Genomic DNA, 11,967 nt, shown 5'->3' with positions numbered 1-11,967 from the left:
CCTCAGGGTGCCGTCGGCCAAGCAATGTCGGCTGGCGACCCCCAGGGGGAGGGCCTTCTCTGTGGGTGCCCCCACCCTCTGGAACGAACTACCCCCCGAGATCCGGACGATCCCGGATCTCCTAACCTTCCGCCGCGCCCTCAAGACATGGCTTTTTCAGCAAGCGGGACTGACCTAGGGTGAATTTTAAATAGGGAAAGTTTTTAAAGATTTTAATAATGTCACAGCTATAAATATTTGGTTTTAATTGGCTTTTATAGGGGAAATGTTTTTGTGTTGTTTTAACATGCTGTGAGCCGCCCTGAGTCCCGTGGGGAGAAGGGCGGCATATAAGTTAGTGAAAATAAATAAATAAAATAAATAAATAAATAAATACTACTATTATTCCCAGCCTGTATAAGAAATACACAAATCAAATATAAACAATGTTTTAGCACATCAGGTGATTACGGTAATATTATCAGTGAGCAACAATGGTCCCAGAGAGTTTATTCATTTGATTATTTTGCCACCCATCTCACTTTAAGTGACTCAAAGTTTAACCAAAAGTTTTTTTTTATAAGCTACTGGAAATGCAGTCATCACTTCTATCTATCAGCAATTCCATAAGACTCACCTCCTGAACTTTGAAGATTGGCAATCCATGTCCTATTGGAACATTGTTTTTTTTTTTATTCATTCTAAGTATTTTAACGTCATTGTTGAGGAATATTTGAAAATATTACATTCATTTCCAGTCCATGAAGGAATGTAAATATAGTAGAAATAATGTCGACACTTTTCACAAGAACGATAGGAAAAATATACAGGTAGTCCTCGACCTATGACCACAATTGAGCCCAAAATTTCTGTTGTTAAGCGAGACATTTATTAAGTGAATCGTACCCCATTTTACGACTTTTCTTGAAACAATTGTTAAAAGAATCACAGCAGTTCTTAAGTTAGTAACATGGTTGTTACGTGAATCTGGTTTTTTTCCATTGATGTTGCTTGTCGCAAAAGGTGACCACATGACCCTGGGACATGGCAACCGTCATAAATATGAATAATGTTGCCAAGGATCTGAATTTTGATCACATGACCATGGAGAGGCTGCAAAAGTCTTAAGTGTGCTGTGGCTTTTTTCAGAGCCTCTGGTGTTACAGTGGTTAGAATGCAGTATTGCAGGCTGACTCTGCCCACTGCCACCAGTTCGATCCTGACCGGCTCAAGGTTGACTCAGCCTTCCATCCTTCCAAGGTCGGTAAAATGAGGACCCAGATTGTTGGGGGCAAATAGGCTGACGCTGTAAACTGCTTAGAGAGGGCTGTAAAGAACTGTGAAGCGGTATATAAGTCTAAGCTTTATTGCTATCTATCTATCTATCTATCTATCTATCTATCTATCTATCTATCTATCTATCTATCTATCTATCATCTATCTATCTATTCCAATCTATCTATTAGAATGCAGTATTGCAGGCTAACTCTGCATTCCACTGTCAGCAGTTCGATCCCGACCGGCTCAAGGTTGACTCAGCCTTCCATCCTTCCGAGGTCAGTAAAATGAGGACCCAAATTGTTGGGAGCAATAGGCTGATTCTGTAAATTGCTTAGAGAGGGCTGTAAAGCAGAGGTCCCCAACCTTTTGGGCACCAGGGACCGGTCCCGTGGAGAGAGGTTTTTCTGCGGACCGGAGGGTGCGTGGTTCTATGTGCTGCCTGCATCCCACAGATGGGGCTTTGCTTGTTTGTGTGGACCGGTTGCTGGCATGCCGCAGCCCGGTACTGGTCCACAGACCGGGGGTTGGGGACCCCTGCTGTAAAGCACTGTGAGGCGGTATACATATAAGTCTAAGTACTATTGTTATAACTTTGAACAGTCAATTAAATGAACTTTTGTTTAAGTCGAGGTTATACAGGATGCCAACACACATTCTTGATGCCTTGAAAAAACTTGGTGCCGAGTATGGACATTTCATGAGCTTTCTCTCAATGGGTTCACCCAAAGTGCTTTTCAACCAATCCGGTCTTCCTCTGGGAACTCAATGAATTCTAAAAATACTGGATTGATACCTAAAACCCCACTCGTCCCCCTTATTCTATGAATAGGAGACGAGCTATGGGAGTAAACATTCCTGGGGGAGGGAAGGAATTAGACATGCTTTGAATGGATTCGTAAGGGTTTCGCCCTCTACCAAGGGCTCCAGGGTCTGCCACGATACAAAAAAAAAAAATCAAGTTTGCAAGCTGTATTCCTAATACAGGTCGTCCTCGATTTACAACAGTTCATTAGTAAACTGTTCAAAGTGACAAGAAACCGGGGGAAAAATGGACTTACAACCTTTTTCACACTTATGCAGCGTACTCGCGGTCATGTGATCAAAATTCAGACCCCCAGCTTGACAACTTGCTTGTGTTGATGATGGTTGCACTGTCCCGGGATCCTACCTTTTGCGACCTTCTAAGGCAGGGGTCTTCAAACTTGGCCCTTTTATGACTTGTGGACTTCAACTCCCAAAGCTGACTGAGGAATTCTGGGAGTTGAAGTCCACAAGTCATAAAAGGGCCAAGTTTGAAGACCCCTGTTCTAAGGGGTAGCTGGATTCACTTAACAACTGTGATTCACTTAACAACTGTTGTGGCAAGAAAGGTTGTAAAATGGGCCAAAGTCTCACTTAACAACTGTCTCGCTTAGCAACAGAAATTTTGGGCTCCATTGTAGTTGGAAGTCAAGGACTACTTGTACAGAAAATCAAGTCTGCATGTTGCCAATACAACCCGGGAGTAGCAGGCAGGACTGGGCCTTGCACAAATCAAGTGTGGCTTCTCTACAAGCAGTGGAACAACTTGCCTCCAGAAGCTGTGGGTGCTCCATCACTGGAGGCTTTTAAAAAGAGATTGGATAGCCATTTGTTTGAAATGGTATAGGGCAGACATATCAAACACAAGGCCCGGGGGCCTGATGCGGCCCACGAAGTGGTTTCATGTGGCCCACGAAGCCATCCTGGAAACAGTGAGGGAACGGCCCCCGCTGCCTTGGCCCTGGCCCAGGCCGGCCGGGAGCCAATGTATAATTTTGTGGTGGCCATCTTGGCACTTGCCCCGGTGGACCATGCCTTGGCACTTGCCCCGGTCCCACCCCCTTCTGCCAGAGACCCTCAGATCTGACCCACTCCTGCCCAGGCCCCCACGGGCACCCTTGAAGCGAATGACGTAGAACTGGCCACGCCCACCCAGTAGACCACACCCACTCCATCCACACCCACCCAGTAGGCCACACCCACCCTGACCACACACACCCGCTCCCCCGAGGGCAACCGCAATGCTGATGCGGCCCTCAGTGAAATTGAGTTTGACACCCCTGGTATAGGGTCTCCTGCTTGAGCAGAGGGTTGGACTAGAACAGAGGTAGGCAACCTTGGCTCTTTTATGACTCGTGGACTTCAACTCCCAGAATTCCTGAGCCAGCCACGCTGAGGGGAAAGGGAGAGGTTTCCAAGCTGAGCCATGCTGGCTCAGGAATTCTGGGAGTTGAAGTCCACGAGTCATAAAAGAGCCAAGGTTGCCTACCTCTGGACTAGAAGATCTCCAAGGTCCCTTCCATCTTGTTATTCTGTTAACCAGACAAGGGCTCTTGTTAACCCCAGGACAAACAGCAGCTTCTAGAAGGATTCCCTCCATGTATTGTGAAACACATAGAAATCTTGACATCGTGCAAGTGAGAAGGAACTGAGGCAAGTGCATCTTGGAAGAAAACCCTGCCAGAGATCTTTGCCTCTTGCTCTGTCCCCAGTATAGGATCAAGCTGAGAGATGAATGTCACTGGCCCTTTAAGGCCTTGTGCAGCTGAGAAATCCATGGCTCTGGATAGCTGCCAATCAAGACTATAAAGCAGAATTTTCAGTGCTAGCAGACTAGCACTGGTGATGTTGCCAAGCTTGGGTAATGAAACATCTACAAGAAAACAACCCAGCTTGGAGATCACCAAGGACCCCACTATCATCATCTTCTTCTCCTCCTCCTCCTCCTCCTCCTCCTCCTCCTCCTCCTCCTCCTCCTCATATCCCTCACTCCCTTCTAACACTGATGATGTTACCTAGTTGGGTAATGAAACATCTGCAAGAAAACAACCCAGTTCGGAGAGCACCATGGACCCAATAGTCCTCCTCCTCCTCCTCCTCCTCCTCATATCCTTCACTCCCTTCTAACACTGATGATGTTACCTAGTTGGGTAATGAAAATCTGCAAGAAAACAACCCAGTTCGGAGAGCACGCAGGACTCCACAGTGCTCCTCCTTCTTCTCCTCCTGCCCCCCCAAACCCACCCCTCTTCTAGGATTGATGATGTTACTTAGTTGGGTAATGAGATCTCTGCAAGAAAGCAACTAAGCTCAGAGAGCACCAAGGACCCTTCATTATCAGTGGAGGCAGAAGTAAGAGATGTCCTTTTTCAATTAGTAGTCTAATGTCGTTGCACTCCCTCAAATCCAGGATCCTGTTGCCCCTTTCTCTAATCCAGGGCCCTCCAGCTTCCAAAATTACCCCGGGGCTCAGGCAATTGGACAATGCCAGACTGGGAAAAGCGGAGTTCGGGAACTGAACCCACCCAGATAAGCCGCCTGCTGCTGGCTGGCTTCCCCCCCTCCCCCCTTTCTTACCTGTGAAGTCCCCGTGATCATGTTCTTGATGAAATCTCGATGGCCTGGAGCGTCGATGATGGTGATGTAATACTTGGTGGTCTCAAACTTCCACAGGGAAATGTCAATGGTGATGCCTCGCTCGCGTTCAGCTTTCAGTTTGTCCAGCACCCAAGCGTACTTGAAGGAGCCCTTTCCCATCTGGCAGGTAGGAAAAAGAAAACACACACACACACCATGTTGAATACAGGTAAGAGATGAAGGGAAAATTCTGAGAAGCATCAGAGGAGAAAGGTGCATCTGTCTTTGAATCCCAAAGGTGCTTTTTCAGAAGGCAACTGGACTTTCTTGTTTTTTCTTTGAAGACGTTTCGCTTCTCATCCAAGAAGCTTCTTCAGTTCTGACTGGATGATGGGGAATGGAAGGACTTATACTCCTTGCAGACAGCCGGTCATTTGCCTCCTTTTAGAGAGTCGTTGAGGCTACTTGGAGGTTTACCTATGTCCTCAGGGTCACCTGAGGGGTGCAAAGTGTGTGGAGCCTTCTTGGCTGCAGGATGTGAAAGGACCCCGGGCAGAAGACATCTTGCAGCTAAGAAGGCTCCACACCCATTTGCGTGATCCTGAGGACACAGGTAAACCTCCAAGTGTCATCAACAACCCTCTAAAAGAATGCAAATGACCAGCTGTCTACAAGGAGTATAAATCCTTCCATTCCCCACCATCCAGTCCGAGCTGAAGAAGCTTTTGGGATGAGAAGTGTCTTCAAAGAAAAACAAGGAAGTCCAGAGTTGCCTCATGAAAAAGCACCTTTGGGATAATTATGACCTGGATGATTGAGAATCTCCATAGATATCTGTGTCTAAACCAGGGGTAGGCAACCTTGGCTCTTTTATGACTCGTGGACTTCAACTCCCAGAATTCCTGAGCCAGCATGGCTCAGCTTGGAAACCTCTCCCTTTCCCCTCAGCATGGCTGGCTCAGGAATTCTGGGAGTTGAAGTCCACGGGTCATAAAAGAGCCAAGGTTGCCTACCCCTGGTCTAGACCATGAATTCTGCTGCTGGTTCGCCAAAGAAACTTTCCTGTAAAATGAAAATTCTTGAATATACAGGTAGTCCTCGGCTTATAACCATTTGTTTAGTGACAATGACACTGGGGGGGGGGGAAGACAGCCACTTTCCACATTTACCACCGTTTTAGCCTCTACCGCGTCATGTGATCAAACTCCACACCAACTGACATGTATTTATGATGGATGTAGCCGGTGGTGGGATTCAGCCGGTTCGCACCACTTCGGTAGAACCGGTAGCTAATTTTTTGTTGCCCAGGCCCAGAACGGACTTCCGGAAGCGGCATCCACACAGAGAACCGGTTGTTCACATATTTGAATCCTACTACTGGATGTAGCATCCCAGGGTCACGTGACTGCCACTTGCGACTTTCCCAGCCAGCTTCCAAGAAGTAAAGTTAACGGGAGAAGCCGAATTCACTTAGTAACTGCAGCAGTTTGCTTAAGAACCGATGCAAAAAAGGTGGTAAAATGGCGTGCAACTCAGTTAACAACCACCTTGCTTAGCAATGGAGATTCTGGTCCCAATTGTAGTCATAAGTCGAGAACTACCTATAATCATCTCAGTGGCAAGATTTATTCTCTCTCTAGGGGACTCTAAATCATATAAAACAGGAGTCTTCAAATCATATAAAACAGGAGTCTTCAAACTGGCATGCTGGCTGAGGAATTCTGGGAGTTGAAGTCCACAAGTCATAAAAGGCCCAAGTTTGAAGACCCCTGATATAAAGTATGGTTGCTGGAATTGGGTATGTCTAGTCCAGGGGTAGGCAACATTGGCTCTTTTATGACTTGTGGACTTCAACTCCCAGAATTCCTGAACCAGCGATGCTGAGGGGAAAGGGAGAGGTTTCCAAGCTGAGCCATGCTGGCTCGGGAATTCTGGGAGTTGAAGTCCACGAGTCATAAAAGAGCCAAGTTTGCCTACCCTGGTCTAGTCTAATGAAGAGAAGGACTAGGGGTGACATAATATCTCAGCTTAAACTACGTTAAGAGTATCTTAACATCAATCTTTTCTAAACAAGCCTACATAATCAAGAACATTATTAATATACAACACTGCTAACAACAATTCTCTCTTTTAAATCCAGCAGACTATTTGTATACAGTATGCATCAGGGAGGGGGGAATCTATTATTTAGAAGCAGTTTCATCTGAAGAAGAAATAAAAAGATCTGAAGATAAATTTCTGCTTCATGGACAATCAGATTATTTCAGAGGCCCTGCCCGAACTCAGCTAAATTGCACGAGATTAAATAAAAAAAAAACAACCACTAACAATAAACTGGTGTTTTTCTCCCTGAAAATTGAGCATGCTAGATTTTGCTGTATCACGAGAAGCCTTTGATAGTCCCACCCTTACCCGCTTATCAATTGGCTATGCCCAGGGATGGAGACAAGTGAGAGGCTGTATTTTCTAGCTTCGTACAGTGCCAGCTCTGTTTGACAAACTGGAAAAAAAAAATCTTTATTTCACTGCACAGAAGCAGCAGGCATATGATTAAGCCTTTTCAAAGCCAGAGAGAGAGAGCGAGACAGAGCATTTAAACTAACACTCCATCTGTTCTTTAAAAACAAGCCTCTAATTTATTGCATCTTTCTTTCTTTCTTTCTTTCTTTCTTTCTCTTTCTTTCTTTCTTTCTTTCTTTCTTTCTTTCCTTCCTTCCTTCCTTCCTTTTCTCTATGTTTCCCCCCTTTTTTCAGTTCTTCCTTTGATAGTCTTATTAAAGCCGGCCTCCATTTCCTATACATGCAATCAAGTGGAAAAGAATCCACAGCCTTGCATCAGAAAATGGAGTCGCAAAGCACAGTCACTTGGCTATTAATAGCCGGCTTGCAGCTCGTTGGCGATGCCAGGGAAGGTGGCAAATCAATGCCTGCTTGGCTTAAAGGCACAGATCATGAGAGAAGAACGCAGATGGCAAGGCAGGGGTAGATTATTGGGCTACGCAAAACATAATAATGTCTAACCTCTTCAAAAAGGACAGATTTCAAAATAAGATCTAACCTCTTCAAGAATATCAGATATTTTTTTTAATGTAACTATCTATCTCTGTTAAAAAAGAACAGAGCAGTGATTCTCAATCTTGGCAACTTTAAGATGTGGGGACTTCAACTCCCAGAATTCCCCAGCCAGCAATGCTGGGTGGGGAATTCTGGGAGTTCAAAGTTCACACTGGTTGGGGAATTCTGAGAGTTAATATCCATACATTTTAAAGTTGCCAAGATTGAGAAATAACTGGAGTTTTGTGACATCAGTAAATACTTTTTTTTTAAATTGGATAGAAATGTTCTCAATGAACAAGTTTCTATTTTCTTAAGAAATAAAAGAAATATCCTGAAATATTGCTCCTCTGTTAAAAAAAACAAACAGGAAAGCATTTCCCCCCTGGTAGGCGTAATATTACAGTTCTATCTTGGCTTGTTCCTGCCTTAATAAGCCAACATTGTAAGCCATTCAGATATAATACTAGTGAGTCTCCCTGCTTTCTTTGCCTATATCCATTAACATGGTGTTTCTCAACTCTGACAACTTTAAAGATATGAATGAATGAATAGAATAGAGCTGGAAGGGACCTTGGAGGTCTTCTAGTCCATCCCCCTGCTCAAGCAGGAGAACCTATACCAGTGGTGGCGAACCTATGACACGGGTGCCAGAGGCGGCACTCAGAGCCCTCTCTGTGGGCACACGCGCCGTCACCCCAGTCCTAGGCCTTCAGCTGGGTTTTATAAAACTTTTTCACTTTAGGCCTCCGCTGCCATGTGCAAAAAAAAATAAAAGTTTCAATCAGTCAATTTCAACTTCTCGTGGGGAAAAAAAAGTTCTTGCAAAGTTGGAATTGATTGATTGAACTTTTTAGTCCCACCCAGTCTGCCGTTACCACTGCAGCCATGTCCATCCAATTGGCCACGCCCACCCAATTGGCCACACCCAGCCAATGGGCCACACCCACCCGGCACTCGATGATGCATAAGTGGGTTTTGGGTTGCAGTTTGGGCACTCAGTCTCTAAAAGGTTCGCCATCACTGACCTATACTATCTCAGACAAGTAACTGTCTAGCCTCTTTTTGAAAATGTGGACTTCAACTCCCAGAATTCCCCAGCCACCATGGTTGGGGAATCCTGAAAGTTGAAGTCCATACATCTTTAAAGTGCCGTGGCTGAGAACTGAATTATAATAATAATAATAATAGTAAAGTTGGAAGGGACCTTGAAGGTCATCTAGTCCAACCCCCTGCTCAGGCAGGAAACCCTATACCATTTCGGACAAATGGCTGTCCAGTCTCTTCTTAAAAACTTCCAGTGTTGGAGCATTCACCGCTTCTGGAGGCAGGTTGTTCCACTGGTTAATTGTTCTCACTGTCAGGAAGNATTCCAGCAGCCGTTCCTTATATGCTTTAGCAGAAGAGATCAAACAAATGCAATTTAATTCACTGGTTCTAAATAAGGCAGAATTGTGGTAATTTAGCTTAGCTTTGTAACTGAATTAGGCCTGGAGAATACAGAATATTAGCAAGTTGGTGGCATCTTTGCCGATTTCTAATTTGTAGCTGAATAAATTAGCACAGAACATAAACTGACGTTGCTAAACGGGAAAAAAAAATCCCACTGTTTTACCAATATATGGTTTAACTGTAAGCAGACTTGTAGCTAAAGTAAAAACCGGTATAAAAAAACCCCAATTTGCCAAGAAAGCAAGCAAACAAACCAAACTGGGAAAACCAATTTGTTTTCCTGGCACTCAGTTATGTTTTCATTTAAAGCAAAGGTGCAGATCTAACCATTCTCAGCATGAAAAGCTATTTGCAATGGAGAAGCAGCCCAAATATTAACAACCGATCCTCAGAAATTCTGTTGTCAGTCGCCTTTGGCAAATGACAGAAGAGTCGGGATACAGAAAAGCTTATCGTGGTTGCCCCCCATCAATTCTTCTCTAAAAAGCCAAGTCGTGCAGCTGCGTTTTAATAAACAACGTTATGAAATGGCTTCTTATTTTGCCAAACAGCTCTTCCCCAGTGTCTTGCTAGCAATTATGCAAAAGCAAGACAAAGAAATAAAGATCTGACACACCTTTCGGGATTATGCGCCATCTTTTGGCGGCTCTACATCAAAAATTAACGATGTACAAATTGGGCCCCAGTAAAGGATGGATTTAGGTTCTTTTTTAAAATATGTGAATAGCGGCTGGGCTGCTTTGCATAATTTATTCAGCTTCTAGAGAAGAAGGACAAGTACTTTCGCAGTGGCGCTAAGAACTCGCTTCCTGGGCACTAAAATTATCTTAATTTGCTATTCTGGTCTCTTGCGATGTCACTGCATATGGCTGCCACCCACGGGTCCTTTTCCCCAAGCCCTCGGTAGACCTGAAGGACTAAAAACTTGCAAAGTGCTGAGAAGAGAAAGCCCACCCGGAAAAATTTCAGATTTGTAAAATATGATCACAGCACTGCAGAATTCATGTCATCTACCAGGGAACTGAAAATATTGGCATATGGAGTATTTATTGTATTTTACTAAAAGCTTTACAAAAGCAGGATACGCATTTATTTCAGGGAACTGATTAGGAAGAAATGAAGGAATCAAGGTTAGATATGTACCTGTTGTAAAACTAAAAATAAACTCTACTCTCTTCCGGCTAAGATGGGACAGGAGTTTACTCACTATCCTGAATTTAAGCTTCATAAAAAGGGGCTGCCCCAAAGAAGAGGGAATCAAGCTATTCTCCAAAGCACCTGAAGGCAGGACAAGAAGCAACGGATGAAAACTCATCAAGGAGAGAAGCAACCTAGAACTAAGGAGAAACTTCCTGACAGTTAGAACAATTAACCAGTGGAACAACCTGCCTCCAGAAGCGGTGAATGCTCCAACACTGGAAGTTTTTAAGGGGGCCATTCACATTAAACCTTTAGTTTAGTTTTGGCTTGGTGCGTAAAATGAATACAGCTATGTTGGTTTGCAGACCACAGCTCATGGCTTAGCATACTGGATATACCAAGCCAATTAGGGTTTTAGTCAATGGTAACTTAGTCAAATCATGGTTTAAGGCAGGGGTAGGCAACCTTGGCTCTTTTATGACTCGTGGACTTCAACTCCCAGAATTCTCTGAGCCAGCATGGCTCAGCTTGAAAACCTCTCCCTTTCCCCTCAGCATGGCTGGCTCAGGAATTCTGGGAGTTGAAGTCCACGAGTCATAAAAGAGCCAAGGTTGCCTACCCCTGCTTTAGGGTGTTGTGTGAACTCAGCTGATGATGTGGAAGATGGAATCTGGGTTAACTATAATCAGACCCAGTTCTGAAGAACCACGTTTACAAATACGTGCATACGTTTATGTATATTTCGAAGGATAACAAAAAAAAATATCTAGGGATTTTGCTTTTTTTTTTTTTTAAATAAAGGAACATGTCATCTTTTGCTGAACTATGTTGTCTTACTACCTGTAGTAGTTTTCCTGACTAACTGGAGAAATTAGCTAGATGTAGTAGCATCAGCACCACCTTTAACAGTAGAGACTGTTCTGAATCGCTCCTTCCATGATTGAGCATGCTTAATTTAAATTTAAAAAACAGATATGGCCCAATTCGAATTAAGCCACAACACTGAACTGTCCTTGGCTGATCTGGGGACCTAAACATGGTTGACCCCAGATTAGTCCTTGGAAGAGAGACTCCAGAGATTCCAGAGCTGAAAAGTAGATTAAAAAGTCAAGAAAAAAATGGCAAACTCCATGCCTTACAATATCCAGGAAACTGTGCTAGGAATTCAGCTTCTTTCAAGGATGGTTTATCTTCCCTTTATTTATAGTATCTGATGTGGCCACTACAGATTGCAACGGGCAGCTGTGAAGCCACCTGCTGTGAAAAAAAAATCCTACCTCCTGATTTTTGGACAGATCCAGAGAGGTTTTCTGCACACAAAATGAATTATTCGTGTTTCAATCTGGGGAGTCAGTAGGAACAATTGCACCCCTTTGTAGATGCCATCCTAACGAGAGGAGCTGGTTGGTTTAGTCCTATCCAATACAGAGGATATTTGTGCACAAGCAGACGACTTAGAACCAGCAATGCAAATATTATCAGTATAAAGAGAGAAAGATCCACAACGGGGCAATGAACGAAACTGTTCTGCCAGGAAGTACAGTGGAATTTTTCTTATAGTTTCAAGTGTTTTTTCTATGCTAGTTGTCTTCTCCCAAACAGGAAGGAAGGAAGGAAGAAAGGAAGGAAGGAAGGAAGGAAGGAAGGAAGGAAGGAAGGAAGGAAGGAAGGAAGGAAGGAAGG

The 11,967-nt window shown here is 44.1% G+C and overlaps 1 protein-coding gene across 1 annotated transcript in view; it reads right to left on the bottom strand.

Annotated features, from left to right (window-relative positions):
* Positions 1–11,967, bottom strand: part of LOC107300912 (elongation factor 1-alpha 2) — a 27,832-nt gene that overhangs the window by 6,903 nt on the left and 8,962 nt on the right. The window contains exon 2 of the mRNA XM_015830197.1: positions 4,639–4,818. Within this exon, the coding sequence (XP_015685683.1) occupies positions 4,639–4,818 (180 nt within the window). The remainder of the gene's footprint in view (positions 1–4,638; positions 4,819–11,967) is intronic.

Source organism: Protobothrops mucrosquamatus, unplaced genomic scaffold (genome assembly GCF_001527695.2).
Source record: "Protobothrops mucrosquamatus isolate PMUCROS unplaced genomic scaffold, P.Mucros_1.0 scaffold_242, whole genome shotgun sequence".
NCBI classification, from domain to species: domain Eukaryota; kingdom Metazoa; phylum Chordata; class Lepidosauria; order Squamata; family Viperidae; genus Protobothrops; species Protobothrops mucrosquamatus.
Note: the sequence above shows the minus strand (reverse complement) of the source record. Positions and strands in the feature narration are given on the sequence as shown.